Source organism: Lonchura striata, chromosome 19 (assembly GCF_046129695.1).
Source record: "Lonchura striata isolate bLonStr1 chromosome 19, bLonStr1.mat, whole genome shotgun sequence".
Taxonomy (NCBI): domain Eukaryota; kingdom Metazoa; phylum Chordata; class Aves; order Passeriformes; family Estrildidae; genus Lonchura; species Lonchura striata.
Genome location: NC_134621.1, coordinates 3,879,502 through 3,898,367, shown reverse-complemented (window position 1 = coordinate 3,898,367; position 18,866 = coordinate 3,879,502). Strand labels below are relative to the sequence as shown.

Genomic DNA, 18,866 nt, shown 5'->3' with positions numbered 1-18,866 from the left:
GGCAGGCAGGGGACAGTCCCCGGGCGGGCAGGGGACAGTCCCCGGACGGGCAGGGCCCCGGTCCCGCACAGAGCCGCTTTCACACGGCTGCCAGCTCCGGGAGCCAAGGGCAGCAGCAGCTGAGAAGCTTTCCCAACAAAGGGGGATTCAGGAGAGCCGCAGTGACAACCGCTCCGGGAAAAAGCCCCGGCAGGGAAAATGCTGCTGTGCCGCAAATCTGCCTGCGGGAGGGACTGAGCCGGGCTGGCTGCTGCTGGCCGGGCCACAGCCGCCCCCAGGATGCAGGAATGGGGTGTGGGACCGTCTACAGGCACAAAAAAGAACTGATCTAACACACCACACATTCTCAGTGTCCGGCAGCCTGTGAGCTGTACAGGCAGGTGCTGTTCTGAGGTCCTCTGCATCCCACCCACCCAAAGCAAGGAGGTCACTGAGCTCCAATACCTGCCTCTGCATCCTAGCTTTAACCCGAGTGTGGCTCCACAAGCCCCTGTGCAGATACATGCTGGTTTCCAAGGGGAAAAGTCAGGATTTTATGTTCTCAGATCCTCCCAGAACCCATTTTTCCTCGCTTATGCGAGTTTGAGCACAGACCAGTCTTACAGCTGCTTCAAACTCAGATTTCTGCAAGCCCCAGTCACACTCCCAGTCACAGACACCACTTTATCCTTGCCAAGAACAGAGCCCTCTCCATTTTGATGCCAGAAATGAGAAGCTATCCCAAGAAACACCCCTGTACTCACTGTTCTTCAGGCTTGCAGGTCATTCCCCTACCTGGCTGGCTTCTCATTTGCCTTTTGTACATCTGGCTGTGTGCTGGCTCTGGGGTATTTGCATTCAATCCACAAATAGCAGAGCTCAGCCCGGGGGTGGGGATGGTTCTACCTTGCTTCCACCAAAAGAAATGATCCAACCCAAGAGCTCTCCTTTAAGTATTTGTTTCTAGACCTTCTCCCTGAGCTCCTCTCACTAACCCCTCTGCTTGTGAGGCCTCTGCTCTCACCCCTACAGCTTTTTCCAACATCTTAATTCATTTTACAGTCTAATCCCTGACCCTGGGCAGGCTCTGAGTTGCTGTTGAGGGTCTTCAAAGTTGTCAACCAGTACAACTGGCCTTACCCTTGACAGCACACTGATACAAGCTGATATTCCAAAAGCTCCTGGATACTGGCAGCCATTCCAGCCCCAGCTGAGAGGTGACACAGCCTTGGCTGTAAACAAGGCAATGCTGCAGCAGAAAAGCTCCAGTCCACCTCTCCCTGTCAGCACAGCTGGGACAGGCAGGACAAGGCTGCTGCTCCAGCTGCCCTGCCCCTCCTCCTGCTCCGGGCAGGCTGCAGGATTTGTTCCAGCAGCAGCCCCAGTTCTGGCCCCTCTGCTGAAGGACAGGACATCCACAGTCACAGGCACCACACACAGGTGGGAAGCACCAGGTGTCACACCAGAAGGGACATGGAATGATTATTCCCCTCTGAACACATTCCTGACCAGTTCTGCCTGCCCTGATCCAAACTTCTCCAGAACCAGAGGAGGTGAAGCCCCACAGAGGAATCTTTATGTGCCTTGAAGGAAAAAAAAAAATGTGCTGCAAGCCTGTTCATTCAACTCCAAACCAGTCTTAAAACACGTAGCTGCTCAGTGCCATGCCTGACACTGCAGGAGGGACACAGCCCTGCTCCATGATTTGCTTTCCAAAAGAAAAAGCAGGAGTTATTTGCTTCTGCATCAGACTGGAGGGAAGGAGCAGGAACATTGGCAAAAGTGCAGCACAGGCTTCCCAGCAGGAATTAAAGTATCAGTGTGTCATCCTCCTTGTTGAAATGAAATTGCAACTGTCACAAAAAGAAAGATGTGTAGATAAATCAAGCGGAATAAAAATAAATCAAGTCCTGACTGCAAGGCCACAGAGGGACTGCAGGAGGTACCAGCAATACCTGCAAATGAGGAAGAATGGTCAGGTTGTCTCTAAATTGCCTCTCCAGACTAAAAAACAAGAGAGATCAATTATAAAAGCACTTCTACAGTGGCTGTACACAGTTTTTAGGCACCATTAACTCGCAGCGTTTTCTGGAATTGGGGCTTGTTAAATGCCAGGCATGGACACACCCATGGATCAAACACAAGGAGAGGAGGGGCTCATTTGCTAATTGTGCATCCAGCAGGGGAGGTGAGCTGGGCATGGGGAGAGCTGCTGAAGGGCAGCTGGAAAGGAGAAAAAAAATGGCTTTATCGGTGACAGTAAAGAAGAAGAATGTTTCCAGCAGTGTCTGGGAAGGGGAGGACAGAGGTTTATGTGGAAATGAGTGAACTGCCTGTCTGCTGCCACAAAGCCATTTACTCTTCAAGGTGTTTCATTTTACAATATATTGCTGTAAGTCTTTCAAAAGTCTCAGGGCTGCTGTTCCACACTCTGTGCCAGCTTATTTACCTACAGTTAATGGCTTCAACAATGCTCACTGACAAAATATACAAGTTTTTCCACCTTCCCAGTCCTTGTTCCACCTCACAGCCAGGCTCCTTGAGGCAGCTCTGCCCCAGACCCCTCTGCTTGGAGTGCAGCCCTTCCACAGAATCTCTCTGCACTGTGGGGCTTATTTAGAATCATGGAATCACAGAATGGGTTGGGTTGGAAGGGACTTTAAAGCTCATCTTGTTCCACCCCTGCCATGGGCAGAGACACCTTCCATGGTCCCAGGCTGCTCCACGCCCCATCCACCCTGGCCTGGGACATTTCCAGGGATGAGGCAGCCACAGCTTCTCTGGGTAACCTGTGCCAGGGCCCCACCACCCTCACAGGGAAGAATTTAATCCTAATATCCAAGCTAAACTTTCTCCCTGTCAGTTTGAAGCCATTGCCCCTTGTCCTGTCACTCCAGGTCCTTGTAAAATGTCTCTCTCCATCTTTCTCGTAGGTTCTCTCCAGGGAGCAGAAGGGCTACAATTAGATCACCCTGGAGGCTTCTCTTCTCCAGGCTGGACAATCCCATTTCTGTCAGCCTTTCCCCATGGGAGAAGTGCTCCCTCCCTCTGGTTACCACCTGGCCCTCCCAAAGCAGCACAGGACACGTGGAAAATGAAACCCCTTCTCAGCAGTGTGAGGTGACACAAGACAGAAACCTCTTGTGACACAGACTGGGGAGGCCAGGGCAGGGCCAAAGAGCAGGTGGGACAGTCTGGTAACACATCTACCAACAACTCACCTCCCAGAGCCACTACAACCCCAGCAGCTTCCAAGCCACACCCCAGAACAGATGGGCAAACCCTCAAGCATCCCCAGAACTGTTCCCAGCACATTTAGCACTTTGGGAAACAGAAGTGCACACCTGTAAGGTTTTTTTTCAGATTACAGTATGAAAGAAAGTGCCAGGGTAATGCAAAATAATTGATTTTATTTAAAATAAAAAGCAAAACCACAATCATCTGAACAAGACAAGTATCCCAGCTCTGCTGGATGGGTGATAAAAGCAGCTAAGGGCAGTGGCAGGGCTTGGAGCTGACAGTGGGACTGTCACACAAATGGGTAACACTTTCCTTCTCTCCTTTGCAAGGAGGATGCCAAAAACCTCCCAGTTACAATGTGCCCACAGAGGCCTTCCAGACTGGATTCAGCCAACAGTCACTTCCCAGCCCACAGTGGCTGGGGACTCAGGGAGGAGAGTAGAGGTTAACTCTGAAAGAGGGTGCTGTCCTTCCTTGAAGCATTTGGAGAGGTTTGATGTAACTGAGGAGACAAGCTGGAGCCAGCACACACAAGCCTGAAAGGGGAGGCAGCTCTGCCAGAGGCTCCTTGGTGTCACCTGCTCCCACAGCACTTGTGCAGGAAACAGGTGCTGCCACTGCTGCCTCTCGTCCACATTTGTGGTTCTGATGGAGTGTTGGATCAATTCCTCCTGAACTCTCACAGCCTGTGTCCGTCACCAGGCTCTAAAGCACAGGCAGAGCTCCCAAATCCTTTCCTGGAGCAGGCAGGATTGTGACAATGACACTCAGGCCGAGGGTCTCTGCACATCCCTGGGGAAGACAGCAGCCACCAAAACCCCAGAGAAGTGAGGCAGAGCTGTGCTGCTGCTCTGGGGCTCAAGGAAATGGGGGATCCACAGGGTGTGGACCAGCTGCATCCAGGGCCTCCAGAATACAAAAGCAGCAGGGCTGGAACAAGAGACAAGGATGCCCCAAGAAGCACAAGCCTGGAGAAACGAGAGCACAGAGCCCACTCTCCCCAGGCAGCTTCCCACAAGCACGGAGTGGGGCACAAAGGGAGCACAGTTTTTAACTGTTCCTCCCTCACCCAGCCTGAAGCAAGGGCCTGGGAAGCACCAGCTCCCCCCATTCCTGTAAGGCCAGAGAAGTTGACTCCCTGGTGAGAAAACAGCATCTGATTCTGTTTCAAAACAGATCCTGCCCTAGCAGGACCTCCTGTTTAGAGCAGGCTATGGAACAGCAACAGTTCAACCCTGGTGAAAACAAGAATTCTTGTTCTGCTGCAATTTATGTACCACACAGCAATTCTGGAAGGGCCATCACAGAACACCACGTGGCCAAGAGTTTTGAAAAACATCCCCAATGTTTTCTGCTACAAAAAGCTCCCACCAGGCTCGGAAGTCTCAGGTTGCTCAGAATGAATGGAACACTTTTTGTGGGTGGATGGCTTCAAAGCATCTTACACAGCCATTACAGCTCAGCCTCACAACAGCCCTGCGAGGTAGGGATCTTCCTCACTGCTCAAGACTCACCAAAGTGGCTGAGGCAAAAGCCAGAAGGGGAAGAACTGGAGATCCCAGAGTTCTGATTCCCAGGTAAGACTGCACAGACACTGTTTCAGAGCAGGAAAGTGCCCTGTGGAGCAGTCAGGAGAGGGCTGCTGGTATCATGATGTCTGCTGTCCATTGCAAACACGCTGTTTTTCTGTGAGGGGTGTCACATCAACACAGGCTTCACCAGGAATTGCTTTATTTCACACTATGGAAGAGTTCACAGGTATGGAAGAATGCTCTGCACACTGCAACTTCCCACTGTGTTTCTAGAGGCAGAGGTGTGGCTTTCCCAGCACAGCAATCAGGCTTTCACATCACATTTTAGACTGTGCAAATGGAACCACATGTGCCAAATGCAGCTGCATCTCACTGAGGTGCTGCCCAGCCACCAGAGAGGAAGGGACAGAACTCCAAGGACTCCCCTCACCGTGACAGAGCTGAGTCTTGTGAGCCTTCATCTCTCCAGGCCCCACATTATTCCAAAAAGCAGCAGCTGCAGACTGAGAGGACACACTTAGACTGTGCAGGCTCCCAAGCTGCTCAGCCTTGGCCAGAAATGCCAGGAGTTGGAATAATTGCAGGATTTTTTAAGTGATGTTGTGGAAGAATCTGCATTGGCTACAGAGCAAGCGTGCTTGCTTATGCCTGGCTATCTATCACAGGAAATTTGGGAGTCTGAACAGCTAAAGAATGTATCAATAAACCTTCCCTCTCTACATTCCCCACCACCACACTGCTCTTACACAAACTGACTGGCACAGAAGAGTCAAAAACAGAGATCCCAACAAACACATTTAGGATTCCTTTGTACAAAAGGATATGGCCCAGGATTGCTTAAATAAGGAACATACAAGGTTAAAAATGGATCAGAGCCCAGAAAAGCAACACTCCAGGTTGCACCAAACCCAAAATGTTTAAGAAAGTCACAGCTGAGGCTTTAATATCTCTTTAATTTGCTCTTTCATCAGAGCCTGGGCATTGCTGTGTGTTTACTACATGCACAGCACTTCTGCTGTCAAGTTTCTTCTCCCAAAGAATGGCTGAAGTAAATTCTGTACCCACCTCCTAGGGCTGAAAAGAGCACCCACTGAAGCAGCCCATGAGAAATTCAGATTTCCTAGCAGCACATTCAGCCACACAGAGACACCACCAGCACAAGACCCTGCTAATATAACAAACCAGCAGCTCCAAAGATCCCTTGGGGACAAGAGCTTTACCTGGCATAATACAAATGCATCTACACAGACTTAAACAACACACTGCATTTTTAAAAAGCATAAAAAACCAACATGTCCCCCTCCTCAGTCCTTTAAAATTGGCACTGCAACTTTCAGAAATCTCAAAGAAAAACCATTTAGGGATGTGAACTGCAGTGGCCTGAGCGAGCCCACGGCCCCAGAACTGTTTAGTGTTCCAAGCCCAGCAGAGTCTGGCAGAGTCAGATTTTGTCAGCAGTTACCTTGTGCTGAACATCACACCTGCACCTGAAGGACTGGAAGTACTGGCAAATGCTTTTTCCTGCCACAGTTTTTGCTGTGCAAGAAACTCCAGGATTCTCCTGCAAAATTGAGCTTCCCATTACAAGGTGCTAGTGCAGCTTTGTTACCTGTCACCCTGACAGACCCAGAGTGGAAGCAGATGGGCTGCTGCTGGTTCAGGTGTTGCACCTCAGGTGTGTGCATGGAGCACGCTGATTCAGACCACAAAAGGTGCTTCAGGTTGGTGGTCACCTCTGCTGAAGTTGCTTCAGTGCTTGGGGCATTCACACCACCTTCTCTTTCTTGGCTGAACAGGGATCTTCTCTTGGAAATAAGATGAAAAAGGAAGGTGTTTGCCCAGTGGGAGCAAGGTCAGACATGGGAAGAATACAGAAATGCTGTTGCCACTGTAGGGAGAAAATTCATATGGCCAAAGCTCAACTGGAGACAAAACTGGCCAGAACCATGACGGAAATAAAAAAGCTTTTTCAAATCTATTAATGGCAAAAAGCAAATTAGAAGTAACACTGGCCCATTCCAGGATGAGGATGGTGTCCTCAAAAACAAGGACATGGGCATGGCAGAGGTGTTTAATTCTTTGCCTGTCTTCAGCACAGATGATGAGCCAAGGGGGTCTCAGTGCCCTGAGCTGGAGGACTGTGACTGTGACAATGTTCAACTCCCAGTCGACCCCAAAGCAGCAGGATCTGCTGCTCCACAGGGATGCCTACACATCCATGGGGCCTCATGGCATTCATCTGAGAATTCTCAAGATGCTGCTGATGTCATGGCAAAACCTCTCAATGATTTTTGAGCAGTTTTGGGAATCTGGAAGGGTTCCAGCTGAGTGGAAGCTGGCAAATGTCCCAGTTTTCAACATCAGGGAGGAGGACCCTGGAAACCACAGGCCTGTCAGTCTCACTTCAGTGCCTGGCCAAGTCATGGAAGAGATGGTTCTGGGAAGTACTGAAAAACACCTGGAGGACAATGCAGGCATCAGTCACAGCTTCACAAAAGAAAGTCCTGTTTTTTCAATCTGATCTCCTCTTGTGACAGGTGACCCACCTCACTGACCTAGGAAACCCAGTAGATATCACCCTTTTGGACTTCAGCAAACTCTGAATATTGTCTCTCCCAGTGACCTTCTGGACAAACTGTGCAGCCCACAGCTGGTTAACCGTGTTAAATGATGGGTGAGCAACTGGCTCACAGGCTGGACACAAAGGGTGACAGTGACTGGGGTGACACCAGGCTGGCACTGGTCACTAGTGGGGTTTTGCAGGGCTCCATCGTCATCCCTGTGCTCTTCAACATTAATGACTTGGACATGGGATTGGAAGGAATATTAAGTTTGCCAAGACACTAAATTGGCAGGAGGTGTCAACCCTCTCAAGGGTAGAGAGGCCTCAACAAATCAGAGAGATGGGCAATCATCAGCCATGTGGAGTTTAACAAGGGCAAGGGCTGAATTCTGTGCTGGGGTCCAGGCACTCCTGGCTGTGTGGACAGACTGGGGAACAAGAGGCTGGAGAGCAGAGCTGTGGAAAGGGGACCTAAGGGGTTCTGCTTGGTGGCAAGCTGGATCTGAGCCAGCAGTGCTCTGGAGCCCAGAGGGCAAATCATGTCCTTGGGGCATCAGGCCCAGCATCACCAGCCAGGAAAGGGAGGGGATTGTCCTGGGGTGGCCTCACCTTCAGTGGTGGGGGCAGTTCTGGGAACCACAACATCTAACACATTAAACCACTGGAAAGCGTCCAAAGGAGGCCACGAGGATAGTGAAGGGTCTGGAGGAGAAGCTGTATGAGGAGTGGCTGAGGTCACTTGGTCTGTTCAGCCAGGAGGAGACTGAGGTCAGATCTCATTCGGGTCTTCAGCATCCTCATGAGGGACAGCAAAGGGGCAGGTACAGAGCTCTTCACTCTTGGGACCAGTGACAGGACTCAAGAAAACGCCTGGAGCTGAGTGAGGGCAGGTTTAGGTTGGATATCACAAAAACGTTTTTCACCCTGAGGGTGGCTGGACACTGGAACAGGCTCCCCAGGGCAATGGTCACAGCACTGAGGCAGTCTAAGTTCATGAAGTGTTTGGACATTGCTCTTGGGCACAAGATGGGGTTCTTGGTTTCTGTGCAGGGCCAAGAGTTGAACTCAATGATGGGTTCTTTCCAAGTGCCCATATTCCAGGATTTCATAAGACACACACTTGGAAGCACCAGCCCCAACAGCAACGTTCTCCTGCAGCAGGGTAAAATCCAAGGACTCATTTTCCACAGCTCAGTTCTTGCAGAAGCTCATTTCTTCCTTGCTCTTCCCAAAATTCTGGTGTGAGATCCACCAGTCATTCCAATAGGCCAAAAGGGCTGGTGTTCCTTTCCTCAAGTGTACAGGACAACATGTAAACATATGACAGTGTCAAAACAAGGCAGGTTTTTACATTTACCTGCTGGTTTTAAAAAGAGTTCTTTAAAAACTGACCATTGCCTTCCTTGCCAGTTCTGTGACCCATGAAATACTTGGCATGTCCTTAGCCACAGCTGGGTCATAGTGCACTCACCCGGGGTGCAGAGGGGACAAAGCATTGCACAAAGGACGCGGTCGGGGCGTTCCCCTACAGGTTATTCAGGAGCCAACCGTGGACAGCACGTAACGAAGATGTCTGGATCGAGGAAGGGTAACAAAAACTTAAGGAGTGTGAGAAATAGAAGCAGAAGGGAGTAGAACAGAGCTGGCTGGCTGCTAACAGCTTCCATCAGCAGCTGCCTCTGGGTAGGTGGTGTTATCCCTCACGGGTAGCTGCGGCCGCCACAAGATTCCCTAATCCTGTCAAAAAAAAGGTACAACTGCCTTTAAGCATTTCCCTTGTATCAGGGCACAAGATCCCAGCATGCAGATTAATCTCAGGCTTACTCTTCCTCCATTGTACAAGCAGGGTTAAGATTTTGTGTTTGGAAGCGTTTTAGCAACTAAGCCATCACACAGCTGGAACAGAACGCCCACCCACCCTCACAGAGTGAAACAATCAACATATGGGAGGAAGAACAGTGAAACCCAGAAAGCAAATGTTCTAGGCAAGGTGCTGATTTTCAATATTTAGGGTATTCATTTCAAAATGTGAATGCAAATAATTTAAAAGTGCACAGGTTTTTCAGAAGAATAGATCTGCATTGTGATCTGCATTTTTACAGCTTTCTTTTTAAACCAAGGTCTGCATTAAAGGTTTGCTCTTTCCTGCTGCTCATTCCCTGCCTGAAGTCACACTGGCTGCCAAAATGGGATACGATGATGTCATAACAAGCAAACTGTAGAAACCTCTAGGGCAAAATAAGCAGTCAGTACAGTTCTCCCCAAGCTTGAATGATGCTCTGTACTTGTAATTCAATTGTATTCAGTTATGAGCAACTGCTGCAAACAAGAGAGCAATCTGCAGGAGCACACAGGTCTTCAGGCAGTCCCCACACTGGGAAGTCAGGCTGGAATCATGCTGGAATGTGGACTTTCTCAGGTAAATTACTGCTGCACACCTTCTTTAGCAAGCCACACACTAAGCCACCACAGCACTTGCATCCATGCCAAACCTGGAGCATCCAAGAGCTCAAGAGCTGGCCAGCACTCTAATGCAGGCAGGCAGCCAATCCAGCAGCACTGGTTAACCAAGCTGCAAGGAATTTGCTTAACATTTTTGGCAAGTCTCTGCTATATGAGAAAAAATGCTTCATTTAGCAAAGAATGTTTAAGTTCTTCCCTGCAGTATACTCCCAGATTCCCAGTGTTCCACTGTTTTTAACCTGGCCTGTCCAGAGAACTGCTTTCCTCAGCAACTTTACCTTAAGCATATCTATCCTTGATTTTGCAATATTAATGTTGACTCCTTCCACACTGACTGAAACTTGCTCGAATAAATATATATATTTATGTATTTATTTATTTATTTATTTTAAATGTAAACACAGACATTTTGAATTCAGGATGAATTTTGCCTTTAACAGATAAAGCAGTGGAACAAATTGAAATTTGTTGGCAATAGAAATTGCACAAGCAGCAGTAAGAGAAACCATACAACTACTTGAAGGTTTTCTGTTTGAACAAGACAATAAAACCTGAGTCCTGCCTGATCATTCTTCATCTTTAACTGTTCACTATTCATTTGTGCTCCCTGAAGAGCAGTTTAAACATCCCACCTCTCCCATTAAACAAAGATAAAACCAAATCCTTTCATCTATTAAGAGACAACTAGGAAAAGTAATAAGATTGTTTATTAAATAAAACCCCTGTTTAAAAAAAAAAAAAGTCAATAATCTTAGTTTTCTGTTTGGAACAATTAAAATAATTCATGATGGGAAGATACCATTGGTCAACTGCTTTATGTTGTAAGGCATTAAAATAATTCATGAAGGGAAGATACCACTGGTCAACTGCTTTATGTTGTAAGGAATTAAAATAATTCATGAAGGGAAGATACCACTGGTCAACTGCTTTATTATGTAAGGAATCCCTTGCTCTCCATCCCTCTCTCCTGAGCAATCCCCTATCTGAAGTGTGCCAGCTCTCCCTCGTGTTGTCCTGTGCTTGTTTAAAACCAACAGCTGCCCTGGGTCACCTGGAGGAGCTGCGCTCTTTGCTCACGCAGTCGTCCTGGGAAGTCGTGTCCCCGTTCCCCATCATTCCGCACGTCCTCCGCTTTTTCCTGCGGTGCATCATCCCCTCTGTCTCAGAGCCAGAGTCACACTGAAGGAGAAAAAGATGAAACCACAATTCAGAGGAACCTCAACAACTGTCTGTGCTGTGCAATTCACCACAAGTTCTTTGAGCTCAGCAACCCTGAGCTCAAAGAATGTGCTGTTTTAGGATAGACACATCAAGGGAATTTTAAATCAAGCATTTAAAAGCCAGGAACACAAACATTTTTGGATTTCATCACTGGCTAAAGCTGATTTGAGCCAAGACAATGAATGTGTTTCTTTTGGTCCCGAGAAAGACCTCATCTTCCAGGAGAAGATTCTGGCTTCTGAAGGATTTAGGTGTTGACAAGAGTTCCATGTCATAACTGACCTGTTTTGGATTCTTTTCCCTCTCCCAGTATTCAGAACATTCATTTTGCAGCCATTTTCTGCAAGCTAGATGAGTGACAGTTTCATATATAATACAGACATGGATTAAACAGATTGAATCCATTTAGCAATGCAAAGAGAGGCTTCAGCAAACAGAACCTGCTAAGATCACAGGCTCCTCCAACATATAGATTGGTTTAGGTGCTTTCCATTAATTTATTCCATACGACACAAATGTAAGGATGAAGGCACATGATGAAGTATGGAAAAACAATGTAAATGCAGAATATGGATCACCTATTGCAATAAAAAGCATTACCTCTGAATCAGAGTCTGAGGAGCTGGAACTTGATGAACTGGAAGAATCACTGGAACTGTCAGAAGCAATACCAGTAGATTCCTGCAGGTCAACTGAATCAGCCAAGGCTGCCAATTCAGGATGTTCCTGCTTTAGGATCCTAAATACAGTTGAAATTTCAGGGTTAGCCTTTGAATTTTAACACTGCACATTAATGAATATTTTTAGGTTTTGTTTTCAATGGAGAATATACAAAGCAAGCTGCTAAATCTCTTACCTGTACCATTTCCGTGACAGTTTAGGTCTCCCTCTCACTGTCTTGTGCCACACCACTGGGAAGTTGGTACAGCTGGCAAAGTTTTGTGTGATGGCAATAGTTGTGTCAAGATTGAGGACTACGTGCCACCAGCCACCTAAAACACAACACCAGTGACCATTGGTGGTTGCATGGCAGAGAGCAAGTTCAAGGACAGCCAAGAACACCTTTCCCACAGTGCAGGTAGAACTGGACCTTATCTCCCAAACCCAGGTGAGTTTTCCAACCCATCATCTTTCCTGTCTTATTTCAGCTTTCACCCCAGTGCATGACATGTTCTTGTTACAGAAGGCAGCTCCACGCTCTGACCGAATTACCCAGCTCACAGCCAGGACTGAAGATGTGACCTGACAGCACCGTGCTGGCTGCTGACAGTTTATTTAACAGCAGCAGCCATTGTAACCCAGGCTGCACAGAGCCCTTTCTGTTCAGCTGGAGAGCACTTTCCACGCTGATTTTGCAAGGTTCTTGTGACTACAGACTAACCTTTCATTTAATCATAGATGCAAAATTGATTTTCCACACGGGATAAAAATAGTGGAGTTTTTACAACCCACTTAGAGGCTCAGAAAAGACTGAGGGAACAGTTTAATGGAACCCGACAGCTACAAACTCTTAACAGAAGGTACACTCAGGAGTCACTAATAAGTGCCAAGACAATCACAAGGCACCCTTCACACACCAAGTCAGCTGGATGTTAGAGACAAGCAATATGGACAGACACTGTGGGCTGTGCTGCACATAAATGATGCAAGATTCAGAGGTTAGAATCTGGTACTGAACTCATCTCACCCCCTACTTACAATGGGCACACAGTGTGCAGCCACTCAGAGGGAAGGGCATCTTTAGCAAAGCTTTATTTAGCTTTTGATTTCAAATGCAAGATGAAGCATAACCATAGAGAGGTGGGTGGAAGGTGTCAGTGCCTTTAAGTACTTTGTTTCCCACAGCTAAGAAAAATTTATATGTAAAATTCAGCCATTAATTTGCTCCAGTGTGTATAACCTCAAACATTTTTGTCCAAGAGTTACTGGGGCTCAAACACCTCTATTATTTTATGCCCTGACAGCTTTCTAGTACTGCAATTTAGTTCAGACTACATTCCTGTGATGCTGCAATTTAAATCCCACTTGTTTTACCATCTGTAGCCCATGCAATCCTCTGCCACAGGTCATACACATTTTGTGACATCCAAGAAGTAACTGAATAGTCCCAAAACGAGCTCAGTTTGTTTTGTAAGAAATAGGCCATATAAGAAAGCTGAAATGTTCCCTTCATCTCCATGACACAGGGATGTTACAAATATGCTTTTTTCTTCCAGATTTCCTTCCTGGAGAGATTTGCACATACCTGGCACAAAGACTGTCTCTCCTGGTTTCTGTAAGACTTCCAGGGGTTTGAACTCGGGGGGCCAGGTGGGAAGCTGTGTCCGAGGATAGATGACATTGAACCAGGTGATGGCCTCGTCCTGCTGGTTCCCCCCCTCTTCCCGTGTCACTTTGATCAGCTCTCTGGGAGTGCTGGTTGGGAACAGGCACCAACGCTTGTGTCCCTGGACTAAGGCATTCCACGCACTGGTTCCCAAGGGATCGATGTGAATTCCTGTTCCAGAACGAGGTGGGCCCATCACAAACCATCTGCATGGGGGGGAAAGTGCTTTAGTCACAGAGCAGGCAGGTAGCTTCCTTTCTTCATGTCAGACAGAGAATTACAGCAGCTCACTGCACATTCAGTTAGAAATTAAAGTAACTACAGGTCCTTCATTTACATTCTTGATTTTGTTAAGTTCACGCTGAAGCAAAAGGATATAACAAGAGTTTAACCTAAAAACCAATATGAACTGGGACAGGAACGACTGTTGAATAAGTAAATGAAGATGACTTTTTATGTCTTAGCTGTATTTTGTTTTAAACAGTTCTTCAATAAAATCTTTATTTTTAAGTTTATCAGCATGATTAAGTCCCAACTGCCTGTGTTGGGATTCTTCCTAGGCAGGGGGATCCTCCTATGGTTTTCTAAAATTTGCTGCTCAAATAGATCAGAACTGCAGAACAATGAGGAACAAAGGCAAAAACAAGGAACAGAGCAAGTTACACAACCCTGGCCTCTCTCTTTGCCTTCTGTTCATTCACAAGAGGCTTTTCATTCCAACACTTAACTACATGGAGCTTATTCTCCAGTGACCATTCAGGATTTGAGGTTCATATTCCCACTGCCCATTTACAAGGTTTATTTCTCCCAGTGGAGAACTTTATCTATGGTATGTGTTTAACTGCAGCAGCACCTTTAACTGCTCATTTTCCCTGGAACAGAGCAGAAAAATCAGTGTGAGGTGACTTCATACCAGGCACCAAGAGGAAAAAATGACAATAACTGTTTAACTGGTAGCAGAGAGTGCAGAAACTAAAGCACCAACACAATCCTTCCATTGTGTAGTGACAGGAGGGTGATGCCCAGCAAGAGGAATGCAAAGGTTCAGAAAATACAGCAAGTTCTCCATCTCTCCTTTCCAGTGCAGGTGCAAATCAAACTGGTTTTGAAGGATTATTTGCCAGCATCAATTGTAGGACAGTAAAGTTTGATTATCAAGTTGATTTCTTCCTGCTTTGCAAAGGAGCTGTAAATAAGCAGGTGTTTGCCATTTCTATTGCCAATTCACTCTTTAGATTTATATTATGCTTAGAGAGCTGATTAAAGTACAGGTAGAACAGTCAAGACCTTTGTTAACAAATCAAAAGAAATTATACACACGAAGGTCTGTCTGCCACACAGAGATGCACTGCTCAATACCCTTTTTCTGACAATAACCTGAATCCAGACACACAGGTTTTAAAACCCTTATTTAGCAACACTGTCATTTACCAGCACCTTCCTCCAAAGATTTAACTTGCAATGAACAAAACACAGTTTGCTCCAAGACATCAAATTTACCATTAAAAACTTCACAACTCCTAAATTCAACAGCAAATCCCAGACCCTTTCCCCAAATTAGAATAGCTGCTTCAGTAAATGGCTTCCAAAAATTACTGTCTTTAAAATGAAGAGGAACAATGCCAATAAAAATGTCCTAAACAGCACCTATTCTGCTTTTAAGGTCTACACAGTATCACACACCTCTCAATCCAGAGATCAACCTGTAGAGGTCGTATCCTCCTCATACAATTAGCATCACTTCTTGACAGATTTTCAATTATGCTCTAAAAGTACTGCACACTCATTTCTGTACCTAGATGAACCCTCTAACTCTAGGAAACATTCTGTGCTCTCGTGCATCACTCAGCTCTCAAAAAACCTCAACAGCCTGAAAAATACCAACATTTTCCAGAAGAAAATACAAGAAGCTGGATACCAAGATCAAGAGCAAGGAGCTCAGCATGTGCCTGTATGTGGCGAGGATGTGAGGGACACAGACAGCAAAATAAATGAGTCACAACCAGATTCTCTCATTTACCTCTACTTGGGTAAATGATCTCTAGAGTTCATTAAGTGTATTCAGTTTCTGTTACACCCAATGTGGTTTTGTGTTTGACCACAGTGTTGTATGTTCTTAGACGGGAATTATAAAAAGCACTGTAAAAACACCTCCTTCAGTGATCTCACATGGAATCAGCTTCTTGCTTCACTCCTGCAAAAGCACAACTGGACTGAGAGAGCACAACATGAGAGAGTGCAAAGGAAAGTGCCATTACTGATGAGCTGTTGCTCAATTTTATTTAAATAAACCACATCACAGCCTCATGTCACTCAAAGAGCAATAGGCATTGTCTGACAATTATAATGCCACTGTAAAGACTTTAATTACTTGGGAGGGTTCCAACTTAAGCTCACAGTGCTGTGAAGTATCATAGTAACATAGATAAAAATGGCTTTTTTATCTAGAAGCCCAAATACCAGATTGCTGCATTTGAATTTATGAATGAAATGTCATTTCACCCGCTCCCAAGCTGAAGCAAAAATAAAGGAAGAGTTGAAAATACTACATAGATGTGAAATATTGTTCACTCTCAAAACCATCTGAAGGGGAGCTAAGAACTGGTGCCCATATTAGATCCCAATCTAGTTTAAGATCTTTACCTTAAAAGGAGTGACTCATAATAAAACAAAATTCCACACTGTACATAAGCTACTGGTGCAAAACCCAGGAGCTGTTCCTGAAGTATTTAAAATTTGAACACTAGAAGGTACAAACAGCAAGAAATTGATCTTTATAGCTCTCAGGAGCTGTGTAATTTTTGAAAAAATCTAAGAAGTGATGTAAACTGACTTAATAGAATGGAAAAAACAAAAAACCTAAACCATAAACCTGTAGCAACACAGGTGACAGAAAGAGAAATTATTATATAAATCCGCCCTTCTCTCCCACAGGATTACAGATGTACACTCATTTCAGAGATGATGTGAAAATATCCCTTTTTTATGTGAGACAATCCCAGGTATTTAGGAACAACCAATGAGCTGGAAAATACCCAGTTTTGTCTTGCTGTCACTCTACCTGTAGGGTGGCCTTCGTTTCTCCCCTGCATACTGAAAGAGATCATCAGTGAAGAATTTGGGGACTTTGTAGTCCTCCAGGAGTTTCCTTCGCTTGGGATGCTCTCCATAGCTGCTGTCAAAGATGTACAAGGGGCTGTCATCACGCGTGGTTTCCATGTACTCGATGTAATATTTCATCTTCATCTTCACAGAGTAACCATCATTGTCCTCACCACATTTGAACTTCTGGTTCCTGTACTTGCGTTTCAGCCGCTCCAGCGTCCACTTCTCCTGGGCAGACCAGCCCACCTGAGCGTTCAGCAACACCACGGGCTTGTAAGGCTTTTCATAACGCTCAACAAACTCCTCCACTGTTAACTGGAGCGCATCTGCCCTCTCCACGTTATCCTGTGAAACCAAGGGAGGAAAGCAGGACAGATATCAGGACGCCTGTGGGGGTGCTTCACACACATCCATTGCTCCACACACCACGAGGGTATGGAACTGCCTCTGTGTTATTTTAAGCTCCCCGAGGCTGCAGCCCCATTTCTCCTGGCCCGCTCCCTGCACACATCAGTGGCACTCGCCGCCTGAAAGCCTTTGGCACAGCTCCGCAGCGAGGCAGCTCCCCGGGCGGAGAGGCCACGCTGCCCTTTCGGCTGACACATCCCTTGCAGCATCTCCCTCCCTCGGGACACAGGGCAGCGCTCCTGGGAGCGACGCGGGTTCCATCCCGGCGGGCCCCGACCTTCCCACACGCCTCGCCACGTGGAGGGAGGAAAGTCCCCTCCCTCCCCAAACCTCAGCTCCGAGGCAACCCCAGCCTCGGGAAAAGGTTCGCGCTTCCCATCAGCCGTCCCGCAGCTCCCCCTTCACCTCAGCCATCCCCAATCCCCTCGGTCGCTCCTCCATCCCCATCTCCTCACGGCTCCCCAACCCCACTCGTGCCCCCACCCCACCTCCCCTCATCCCTGTCGGACTCGCTCACTCGCGCCCCCCTCCAGTCCTCATTCCCCCTCCTCCATTCCCCATTCCTCATGCCCCTCTCCGCCCCCAGCCCGACGCACCTTGCAGGCGGTGGGGCTGAGGGGGAAGGTCTCGCAGTAGTTGTGACGGGTCCAGTCCAGCGAGTCCTTCAGCTCGGGCCGGGCGCTGCGCTTCGCCTCACGGATCCGCTTCTTGCTCTTGTGGTTCATGGCGGCGGCGCTGGGGGCCGTCACGGCCCGCGGCCCCGATCCCGGCCCCGGTCCCGGCCCCGGCCCCGCTCCGGCCGCACCTTCCAGAAATTTCACCCCGTGCCGCCGCTGTCGCCGCGGCCCCGCCCCCGCCGCGCTCCCATTGGCCGGCTGCGCCCCGGCTTCCGCCACGCCTCGGCGCTGATTGGCCGAGGCCGGGGAAGCGGCGCCCCTGCGCCGCCATGTTGAGGAAGGGCAGCGCGAGCGGCGCGCAGGCAGCGCGGCCGCCCCGGGAGCTACGGGGGTGGAACTACGGTGGGGTGCTCCTCCACCGCCGCCGCTGCCGTTCCCGCGGCGGGCCCGCGCTTGCTGCTCCCATGACAGTGTCGGCCCGACCGCCTGGCACCCGGTTTCCTCCGTTCTCCGGGAAGCAGCCCGCGGAGGCGCTCACCCCGCCCCGCCGGAGCGGCGGCGCGGGCGGACGCGGCCCGGCTTAACCGCGGCCCCGAGGGGAGCCCGCGGCGGGGCGAGCGGCTCAGCGCCATCAGTGCCCGCGGCGGCGCTCCGGTGACGTCACGCCGGGAGGAGGCGCCGATTGGCCGGCATGGCCTCCCGCCAATACGTGTCTGGCGGCGATTGGCCCGCGGCGGAGCCGCGGCGGCCGTGGGCGCGGCGGTACCGCTTCGAGGAGGGGCCGGCGGCGCTGGTCGTGGACGTGCTCGAGGTACCGGGGGCAGCCGGGCCACGGGGGTCAGCGGCAGCTCCCGGGACCCCGGCACAGCGCCTCGCCCGTGTCTTGCAGGTGCTGGACTCGCAGTACGGCCTGTACGTGTGGCCCTGCGCCGTGGTCCTGGCCCAGTACCTGTGGGCGCACAGGCGTAGCCTGCCCGGCAAGCGAGTGCTGGAGGTACCGCCCGCTCCCCGCCCGGTTCCCCCTCTCGGGACCCGCGGGTCTGGCTCCGCCCGCGGGCTCCACGAGCACGCTGTGCTTTCAGATCGGTGCCGGTGTGAGTCTCCCCGGCGTGGTGGCCGCCAGGTGCGGTGCCCAGGTGATCCTGTCGGACAGCGAGGAGCTGACCCAGTGCCTGCAGAGCTGCCGCAGCAGCTGCCTCCTGAACTGCCTGCCCTGCGTGCCCGTCCTCGGCCTCAGCTGGGGCCGCGTGTCGCCACAGCTGCTCTCTCTGGCACCCATAGACATTATTTTAGGCTCAGATGTCTTTTTTGACCCCAAAGGTATGTTAATGCTCTTGGGTATCTTTGGTTTGTGACTGCAAGGAGTTCGTGTCCAAGTACTGCTGGGAATAGTGTCAGTAGATCAGGTGACA

The 18,866-nt window shown here is 48.9% G+C and overlaps 2 protein-coding genes across 2 annotated transcripts in view; one reads left to right on the top strand and one right to left on the bottom strand.

The window, feature by feature from the left end:
* Positions 1-3,372: 3,372 nt before the first annotated feature.
* JMJD6 (jumonji domain containing 6, arginine demethylase and lysine hydroxylase) lies at positions 3,373-17,677 on the bottom strand. The gene is made up of 7 exons (XM_021547001.3): positions 17,434-17,677; positions 16,386-16,774; positions 13,244-13,530; positions 11,855-11,990; positions 11,599-11,737; positions 10,829-10,956; positions 3,373-9,051 (listed from the first exon to the last, which is right to left on the bottom strand). The coding sequence occupies exons 1-7, from the start codon at positions 17,560-17,562 to the stop codon at positions 9,015-9,017; spliced, it is 1,245 nt and encodes a 414-aa protein (XP_021402676.1). The 5' UTR covers positions 17,563-17,677; the 3' UTR covers positions 3,373-9,014.
* Positions 17,678-18,145: 468 nt separating this feature from the next.
* The window catches only part of METTL23 (methyltransferase 23, arginine), a 1,679-nt gene continuing 958 nt past the window's right edge, over positions 18,146-18,866 (top strand). Inside the window, exons 1-3 of the mRNA XM_021547005.2 lie at positions 18,146-18,265; positions 18,344-18,448; positions 18,537-18,774. Of these exons, the coding sequence (XP_021402680.2) occupies positions 18,146-18,265; positions 18,344-18,448; positions 18,537-18,774 (463 nt within the window). The remainder of the gene's footprint in view (positions 18,266-18,343; positions 18,449-18,536; positions 18,775-18,866) is intronic.

Bases quoted from the DNA above. Each gene is read 5' to 3' on its own strand.
- JMJD6 (XM_021547001.3), bottom strand. From the start codon at position 17,562: ATGAACCACAAGAGCAAGAAGCGGATCCGTGAGGCGAAGCGCAGCGCC. The intron at 11,738-11,854 runs GTAAGAGATTTA...AACTGTATTTAG, and splicing joins CTGTCACGGAAATGGTACAG to GATCCTAAAGCAGGAACATC. The intron at 10,957-11,598 runs GTAATGCTTTTT...TTTCTCCTTCAG, and splicing joins CCTCAGACTCTGATTCAGAG to TGTGACTCTGGCTCTGAGAC.